Source organism: Lactuca serriola, chromosome 6, assembly GCF_051521515.1.
Source record: "Lactuca serriola cultivar US96UC23 chromosome 6, Lser_US96UC23_V15, whole genome shotgun sequence".
NCBI lineage: Eukaryota > Viridiplantae > Streptophyta > Magnoliopsida > Asterales > Asteraceae > Lactuca > Lactuca serriola.
This window is the reverse complement of record NC_136413.1, coordinates 61,225,318-61,235,463: the sequence shown is the minus strand read 5'-3', so window position 1 is coordinate 61,235,463 and position 10,146 is coordinate 61,225,318. Positions and strand designations below refer to the sequence as shown.

Here is a 10,146-nt window from a genome sequence, read left to right as displayed (position 1 = left end):
ACACCCAAATGTAATATTAAGGCTAGGATCCAATCACAATATATTATAACTCAGAAGAGGTATGCCATAATCCAAGCTATAACATATTTGAAAGGTAGGTGAATGACGATTCACCAATTTCCACCACGAAAACCGAAATATTAGATATTAGGTTTTATGATTGGTTCTTAGAAATTCCTAGATTCTTTGGGATTCAATGAACTTTTCAAAGGCATGTTTCAATCTCGAGTGCGCCCTCCAAGTTTTGTGATTGGGATACCGAGGATCACAAAACGAGGTGTGAAGTAACCATGCAAATCACTTGGTACCCTTAAAGTTTATCACTCAATCGATGTGCCGGTAAACCACACACGCTCCACCGATACTATAATAAACCTTAAGTCACCCTTTACCTACCTTGTTAAGTCCAAGTTAGTGTGCCGGTTAACCACACACGCTCCACCAACGACTTAGACAAAGTGTAAAGTGTAATTTCATGGATTAGCACCTTATTCACATTTTTCCTAAAGTAACTAAGATTGGGAATTTAATAAAACATTTAGTTACTTTATAATATTTATCATACTGTGAATGAGAATTTATAAAAACTTGTCTTACCCGTTCGGCTAACGACCCTCCACCAGTCAAGCAAGCGGTGGGTGAGAGTAGACACCCATTAAGTCACCATTTTATAGGCAACAACCTTATACCCACCTTATAGACCGGCTTCGTGAATGAGGCGTACTAGCGGTAAGACGACTTTGTTCTTATACATACATATATATATATATATATATATATATATATATATATATATATATATATATATATATATAATTATTAAGTCATCATAATATAGGTATAAGGATTGAATTTTAACTTTTAAAATTCTAAGGGCTGGAACTAAAGTTTTAACTTAACTTTACTTGTTCCAAAACTTGAGGGAAAGTTTTGTAACTTTCAAAACTTTTCAATTCTTGTAACTTATGAGTTTAATAGAGTAATAAAATGAAGACTCTTCATTTTCTAACTCTTGTGTTCTTTTTAATGGTTTTAATTCAAGTGAGACTCTTGGTTTTCCATAACTTGAGGACAAGTTATGGACTCCATTAAAACACATTATGATCAAGAATTAATCTACCACATAGGTTACAAATAATTCCTATGATCATCTAAAACATCATAAGAACAAGAACATGAATAAGAACACATTCATAAATCAAAATTACACTTAAAATTTGTAATTTTGATAACTAGTTGTTGTAAATGAATTAGAAAGAACATTAGACCATCAACACAAGTTTTCAAGTACCAAAACAGTTTAGGGTAATGTTTCTAGTCCATTTCCAGCAACTAAAGTCGAAATTCTGCAATCTTTCGACCCTACTCGCCGAGTGCATGAACTTACTCATCGAGTAGGTTGAACATACACGTGAACTCGACGAGTCCCCCCTATGGACTCGACGAGTCCATTCGTAAGACAACAAGATTTTCCATTTTTTTCAACTTTTAAGCACAAATAAAAAGCAAACAAGCCTAGGCTCTGATACCACTGAAGGGTTTTGAGCATTCTAACACTTCCTAAGTGTACATGCAACCCTAATAACCTTGGATCTATGTTTGTCTAATTATCATGCAAAGTTGAATTCCAAGGCTATATTCCTATCTAGCATACATGGGGAACAATTTTAACTTGAATGATAGATAGAATAACTTACCTTGTTGTTGCTTGTGTTCCTTGAAACCTTATGAGCCTAGCACCCCAAGTGTGATGCCTCAAATGCTTCACACAACACCAAATGCTCTTGGAAAGACTTTTGAGAGAATGCACACTTCTTGAAATCGGCCTAGCCCTCTTGTTTCTTTTGTGTAACCGATTTTGGTGGAGAATGAGATCCTTATATAGTGTTGACACATCTAGGGTTACACCATGTAAACCCTAATGTGTCATGACTCTTCATTTCCATGACCCATGGGTTTGTAACTCCCATGGAGCATCCATGAAGCATCCTATGGGTAGAACCCAACTTGATAATCCATGGAGCCTCTTAGCCCACTATACAAGATATGGATGATTTTGCATAATCAACCCATATATTTAATTAGTTCTCTTTTGATCACATAATTAATTCTAAATTAATTATTGATCAAACTAATCAAATAATATTATTAATATATTAGAACTTATAATATATTAATAATCTCCAAGTGTTATTTCTCTCATTTAGTCTATCCAATTGCATGGTGCCATGTAACCCAAATGGACCATGCCGGGTCGGGTCAAGTACATACCAGAAATAGTTATGGACTTAGACACCTTATCCAACAGATATATCCTATTGCTTGGGCAGTGGTTAATGTGGAGAAAAAGTAGAATTAGAAGTGGTTTTTAGAGCTTCTCATTGATGATCTAAACTTGAATTTACGCAATGGTTTCAGTTTAATGTCAGACCAACATAAGGTTAGTATGTTACATAGTAATTCATTTATATTTATTTTATACTATCTGATTTAAACCTTTGTATTAATATAGGGTTTAATAGAGGTTGTTAAAGAGTTGCTTCAATATGTAGAGCACAGGCAGTGTGCTAGACATATTTACCAGAATTTGTAGAAGAGATTCACTGGTGCCGTATATCATACCTTGTTTTGGAGAGCATCTAAAGCCATAACTGAGCATGCTTTTAAAGTTATGATGAAGGAAACTGAGACATTGAACCTATATGCCCATCAATATCTCATGGATAAAGATCTTAAAACATGGTCAAGAGCTTTCTTTCAAGCTGGAAGGTGTTATGATGCAGTTGAAAATGGCTTCTCAGAAAGTTTTAATGTTGTAATAGTAGATGCCAGGAAGAAGCCCATAATAACCATGTTAGAAGAGTTACGATTATACATGGTGGACAAAATTTACAACATGAAATTAAAGGGACGACAATGGGGAAATCATATTTTTCCAGAGATAAGGGATAAGGTGAATTTGCTTAAAACAATTCAAAGGCATTACCAGGTCCTACCTAGTGGATTAAACCAGTTTGAGGTAAGGGGAGCAACAGATGCATATGAGGTGGACTTAGAAAGGAAAACCTATTCATGTAGGTTGTGGGAATTGAAAGAATATGGATGTGCTCATTTTGTAGCTAGCATATCCTTTCTTAATAGGGATGTAGAAGCTTATGTAGACAACATGTTTAGCACAACCACATTTAGGAAAGCATACAATTACATAATTGCCCCCATGAATAGCAGTGACATATGGCCAGAGACAAATTATACTCCACAATTGCCTATGATTAGTAGAAGGATGCCTGGTAGGCCAGCTAATAAGAGGAAGAAATCCACTACAGAGAATACAGGAACACACATGGTTTCTAAGGCTGGAAAGAAAATCAGATGTAGTATTTGCAAGGAGATAGGTCACAACAAGGCAACTTGTGCACAAAGAAGGCCCCAAAAGTTAAATGTGAAGAAACAGAAGCAACAAAAATTTTGTATGAAGCAAAATGCAGGACAAGTAAAACCATTTAAAATTTAAATTTATTTACATATGATTTGTCACTAACATAATTATATCATAGCATATGCGATAGTATAAGTGAACCACAACAACATGAATAGGTTGAAATGACTCCAATTGAGATGGATACTACTCAAAATGATATACAAGTTACTCCTACTGATGTTGAATCCAGTAGTACAGGGGATTTTAGTCAGTTTATGCAATTTACTCCACCTAGAAGTTATGAAGGTGATTAGGGTGTTGTGGGTGAGGAAGCTGAGGAGAGTGGTAATGTTCAAGATGATGAGGTTAATCCTAATGTCCAAGTTGTTGATAATGTTCAAATTCAAGAGGTTGTTCCTGTTATCCAGGTTTAGCAGGTAAGGGTTAGGCCAATTTCAGAGATTTTGAAAAGGACAAGGAGAAGAAAGTCAGAGAGAATATTGAAGCTGAAATTAGGCAAAACAATTGGTGGTGTTGATGATCCATGAAATTCTATGGGGAAAGCTCTTGTAATTGATTAGTGTTGATTTTTACTTTGTATTTGGATTTAAAGTATGTGTGTTAGAATGATGGTAATTTGGATTTAAAGTTTATGTATTAGGATGATGGAAATTTGGTTTTAAAGTTTATGTATTAGGATGATGTTAATTTGCATTTATGTATAGATGGTGCCTTTTTAAGTTCACTCATGACACAAAAGGGTACTTTGGTCATTTATGTATGGATGGTGCCTTTTTAAGTTCACTCTTGACATAAAAGGGTATTTTCATCATTTATGTATGGATGGTGCCTTTTTAAGTTCACTCTTGACATAAAAGGGTATTTTGGTCATTTATGTATAGATGGTGCCTTTTTAAGTTAACTCATCCCAGAAAAGGGTATTTTGGTCAGTAATGGATATTTGTTGCCTTTTTAATGAAACTGTTGACATGAAATGATATTTTACTCACTTATAAAAGTATGTTACCTTTTTAAGTAAACTCATGACATATGGCTTTGAATATTTCTACATGGAAAAATTTGGAATAATGTGCATGCATGTGAATGTTTTATATAGTCCCGAATATGGTTCTATAATGGGTTCAAAGGTCCCATTTTTCCATTATAAAAACACCCATTGACTACTAACTATAGATGGTCCCCATACATATAGTGTACTTCCACATGGACCACTTTCTAATTTGTTCCCAAAATGAAAACATGAACAACAACCAATTTAATTAGATATAATTGTTGGGAATACAGGTCATGCATATGTTTCAATAACATCAACATCTGATTATACAAAATGCCCTGCAATTGGGTCTTTGAATATTTTTTTTACGTTTGTTATCATATGCCCTTTCATTAGGGACTTACCACCTTACAACATCAACACATCAAGGTTGATAGCCCAACTTGTAACTAAAAGCAGCTTCAAAACATACAACCCATCATTACTGACTTGCTAGTCTGCCTTTACAAAAAATACAAGGGATCCCAAAAAAAAAAAAACTTATAGCAACCAACCTAACTAAGTATAATCACACCCTAACTTCAAAACACAAATGACCAACCAAGCAAACAACAAGGCAACTATCATCCTGTATTAGCCTATTGCCTTCCTTGCATCATAAACTTCTTTCTCACTCTTTGCCACCTTATACTGCTCTTGTGACAGCAGAAACTCCACTTCAGCAATCCTTCTCCTCAAATTGTTCATCTCAGACAGATCCTCTTTAGCATCCAGTTTCTGCTTCAGAGAATATAGAAGGTTTTTGTAGTACCCTTCTGCCTATTCTTCATCTTTCCATTCAAAGAAGCTACATTTCTTCAACCTAGTCTATAAAAAGCCAATAAAATTAGGGTTTGATTCACAATCACAAATTAGCTACCTTTAATGTACTAACGAAATGGATTTGATTCACAATCACAAATCATCGTCAAGAAGCAAATAAAATTAGGGTTTTTTTAAGCAAACAAAATACAAATCCACCTGATCGTCTTTATAGGAAGAAACAACACAACAAACCTTAAAATAGTAACTTATCAAGATCAGGAGTATCGGGACCTACCATACTGTTTTGAAAATTCCATAAATGCCTCCCAAGGTTTGTTATCTTCCAACACGTTCGTTCTTTAGCTGGAACGCCATAATCACAAAGCTTTACGCCTTCTCGGGACTGAACATGAGTCACTTGCAGCTGATTCCTTGAAGTGGATGAGCTCGAAGACATTGTTCTTCAGGACGGAAATAGTCGGGGGGAAGTCTTTGATATTTCAGAAAAGGGTAAGTAACACTTTAATAGAGGTCCGATTGAGGGTTTCAATTAATAAGCCTAGTTCGACAAGTGGACTTCTTCGACACATAAGCATCCCACGTAAGCTTATTGGACACATCAGCGTGCCACATAAGCATTGTAACCGGTAAACCTTCTAATTTTTTAGATAATGGTGTAATTAATAGGTCATATACGAGTTTAATGGTCTAATGTATCAAAAAAAACTTAGAGGACCAAATCAACCAAATGTAAAAAGTTTAATGTGCTACAGGGACATTATCCCATTAGAATTTGTATGAACAAATTAGCACCAGGTCAAAGTTTATGAAGTTTATAACTGATTACGTTGATTCGGATTTTGAAATATCATTTGATCTGGAATCTGGATTGAAGTTTGTTAGAGTACAATATCATCTAAGAACTATTCAAAAATTAATACCAATTTTACCATCGTGAATTTAAGCCAGATTTACTTACATTTACATATTTTTCAAGACAGGTTCAATTAATAGAGTGCAACAGTAATGGATCTAACTAACATAGCGCCTCGGTGTATGATCACACAATACAATATGCACATTCCATAGAATGCAATTGGAAACAGAGTGTTGTATCTTACCTTACCAAATCCTAAATTTCTTAACAAGTAAATTGGCAAAACAATTCAAGTACCTGAACAAGTAAAGCTTTTTTCTCATCATCGTCATCTCTAGTGTCCGGTCAATTAATCCTCAAACAAGTGTCCCTGTCCCATCTCCAGCAACATCTTTGCAAGGTTTACCTGATAATGGAAAAACAAAATCTAAATCTATGAAAGTAAATGATTGGGTAAAAACACATGAACAACACAGAATTGTACACACCACACCAGGAGACAAAATTGAAAGGTTTTTCTGGAGATTTGGAGAAGATAAATGTGGAGAGTTCATTGATTTAAACATTGGCGAGTTTCTGGAAGAAGCCAATGAATCGATAAACAAACAGGCCAGAAGGAGGAAGATTACGTAAAACAGAATGGTTCTGAATTTGTATATTCAGGTAAAAACTATTCGGATAATCCTGATTTAAATATTGTAATTTTTGCTGTGTATTATGCATGAGTTTTTTGTACAGTTTTCTGTACAAAAATTAAGTACGACAAAATTAAATACTCTGCTTCCCTCTTTTTTTCCCCCCTGATTTCAATAGAAAAATTAGTTTGTCATCTTTATCTCAAAATTCTTTGATTCCATGAATCGATAAAGGTCATGCACCATATTTCGGATCCTGCCCTACTGGTTTGGCGTTTTTTCACATATTGAAGTGATTAATGAGAAGAAGAAAAGAATGTAAGATCTTCATCTCACTCAGCAAATTCCAGCTCTGAAAACCGCTCACTCCCTTAAGCCTTCTTCTATTTCTTCCTCCTCTCTGTCAGCTTCAATTACGCGGTTGCAAACCTGAAGTACCCCCGCTGTGCATTCTGTGAGGTCTATGGAGTCTTAACGTTGAAAAGGTATCTTCCTTTCTCTCTTTTATACTATTTTTGTTGTTTTCAATTTGTCTATTTAAGGCTGATCGTGTTCGATCTTTCTACAAATTTAGACACCCGTTTCAAGTGGACCTCTTATGCCTTGGTGAAGCCGTTCCCAAATTTCGTTTTTCTGATGTGATAGTCAGTGATCTTGCTGCTCAATAGGAGAGTTGATTTGAGTGCCCAAATGTAAGTTGCTTCTTTCGATCCGATTATATCTGAAGGTTCTTAACAAACGTATATGAAACTGCATTTGCTTGTAGCTTTTTTTAATGTCCTCAGCCCCTAATAGAAAGCTGGTGTAATACCCTCCATGTCAACTTAAGTTTATTAACTCAAAACAAAAAAATACCTTAACTACTTAGGGAATCACAATTCTTGAAATTGTAGATGTTTTTGTTTTCCTTAAATGATTTTTATAAAAAAAAATTGGGGTTATCTTATTTAGAATTAATTGTTATTCATGTGGCATCTTTAACTGCTATGCTTATGATTTGTACATAACATCTCACTGCAATTTGGGCTTTATCACACATGTACAACTGCTCTCATCAGGTATGAAATTTGTATCAATAACATTTTTCCCCATACAAGTACAACACAGTTAATTACATATAATTGTTTATTATTTTCTTTTATAATGATATTTCTACCAAAAAAAAAGGACAAATTAAAGATGAATGATTCTAAATGGGTGGAACACACAATGCTTAATTTCCATGAAATTAGAACCTAAAACTAAAAGACAAATTAAAGATGAAGAGTTATAATAAACAGCCCCAGTCCCAAGTAAGACTCTTCAAAGACTTGAAAGTCTTGGCAATTTGTATTTATTATCAAAATCTTTTTCCAAACATGTGATATTTTCAAAGACATATAAAAAAGTGATGTGATCAGAGTTGTTAAAAATGGGCTCCACAAAAGGTAATTCATGGTCGTTGTTAGAAGACCCCAACATGCTCCTCGGACCAACCAATTTTTCAAAAGTAAATTATTTTATTGATGTGAGAAAATTATAAAAAGAAAAGGATTCAAAAGGTAACTCCTGGGCCCCTATCAGGTTTTATATAATCTTTGACTGTCAAGATAAATGATTCTAAGTGGGACATACAACATGTGATTTCCATGAGATTTGAAGAATTGAAATTAATTGGCCCAAAATAGACGTTCAAATTGGCAATTTGTCTGTATTATAGACATCTGTTCCCATCTTGTGATATTTTTGCAATTTGTATTTATTATCTTTATCTTGTTCTCATCTCCTGATACTTTTTTTGGTGTGTCATATTTTTCATAAAAAATTGAAAGTATGGCGCTATAGATCATTCTTAAGACCAACAAAGAACAACCAGATTTAGCTGTTTAAACAAATTTGGAATTTTGTTAGGATATTATAAACTGGAGAAGCTATGTAGTTTAGTTGATGGGTAGGCTAATTACGAATTATTTAATATGTTCTTCTAACAGGTATCATAGAGAGTAAAATGAAAGTTATATTGAGTATACTTTCATGTATTTTTAAATTTAATACGTGTAAGAAGCAAATTATCTGTCATATCATAATGAGCATCTCAATTAAGGCTTAGTTATGTATGTACATACAAGAAGCACAATATAACTTAATCATCTTAATAATTAAAACATCATTAAACTTTCACAATTTTTTACATCCAATACACCAGCAAAAATAAATTTTTATATAATAATACTCATATCAGTTAAGAACTAGTTATAGACATACACATATGAACCAGAATCTAAGTTGATCATTTCAATACTATTTGTTGGGTCAAGTTGGGTAATGCATGGTATATCCAAGAAAAATATTTGAAATTCTTCTCTTCATCAAGTAGGTTAGACCGTTAAATTCTTTAAAAGTAAAATCATTATTAACATGTGCAAAGTTTACTTCTTTTGCCCTTAAATTAGGGCAACCAAAGAGTCTACATCATTGGAATCCATGAAACCCATTTTGGACATTGATATCCACAAGTGCACCTACACCTTCCACATTGACAAACTGATCAATTTGCACTTCATACGCTTCAAATTCCCACAAAAGAACTTGGTTCCATTTTCCCTCCTCCTTGTACGACTTAGGGTTGTTTAGATCATCAAATAAGGTGCATTGGGTTTCAATATAACCCTACCAGCCACCTAAGCATCTAGTATACTCACCTAACATTCGGTTCGACAAATCAATCCATTGAATTAGAGTTAACTCGGTAATATCCCAAAAATGAATAAATTACTTGATTTCTTGTTTTTTCTATTAATAGAAGACATAATTTTTAATTTTTTTCATAAGTATGGTAAAAGTTCGGGACATTCTTTTTCATTTTTTAATACCCTAAGGCCTTTATAAATTTATTAATTTAGTTTATATGGTCTGTCCCCCGCAATTCACTGGACTGGACCAGCCTTACTGGGCTGCCACCCATGGGCTTCTTCTTCTTCTTACGAGTGTAAACTTGACGGATTGGGGGCCTATCACTATGTAGTTTAGTTGATGGATAGGCTAATTACTAATTACTTAATGTGTTCTTCTAACAGCTATCATAGAGAGTAAAATGAAAATTTTATTGAATATACTTTAATGTATCTTTTTTTTTTTTTTTTTTAAATTAATGCATGTACAAAGAAAATTATCTATCATATTGTAATGAGCATCTCAATTAAGGTTTAGTAATTAAAACATCATTATACTTTCACGGTTTTTTACATTCAATACACGAGCAAAAATAAATTTCCATATAATAATACTCATATCAGTTAAGAACTAGTTATCTACATACCTCTATGAAGCAGAATCTAAGTTAATCATATCAATAATTATTATTAGTAATTTGTATCTGGTTTAACGCCTTCTTTTTTTGGAAAAAGTATTATCC

General features: G+C 33.7%; 1 protein-coding gene across 1 annotated transcript; it reads left to right on the top strand.

The window, feature by feature from the left end:
* The first annotated feature begins 2,674 nt into the window (after positions 1-2,674).
* Positions 2,675-3,735, top strand: LOC145059822 (uncharacterized). The gene is made up of 2 exons (XM_079007601.1): positions 2,675-3,493; positions 3,598-3,735. The coding sequence occupies exons 1-2, from the start codon at positions 2,675-2,677 to the stop codon at positions 3,733-3,735; spliced, it is 957 nt and encodes a 318-aa protein (XP_078863727.1).
* Positions 3,736-10,146: the final 6,411 nt, after the last annotated feature.

Coding starts and splice junctions, on each gene's coding strand:
- LOC145059822 (XM_079007601.1), top strand. CDS start 2,675: ATGAAGGAAACTGAGACATTGAACCTATATGCCCATCAATATCTCATG. Junction 3,494..3,597: donor TGAAGCAAAATGCAGGACAA/GTAAAACCATTT, acceptor CAACATGAATAG/GTTGAAATGACTCCAATTGA.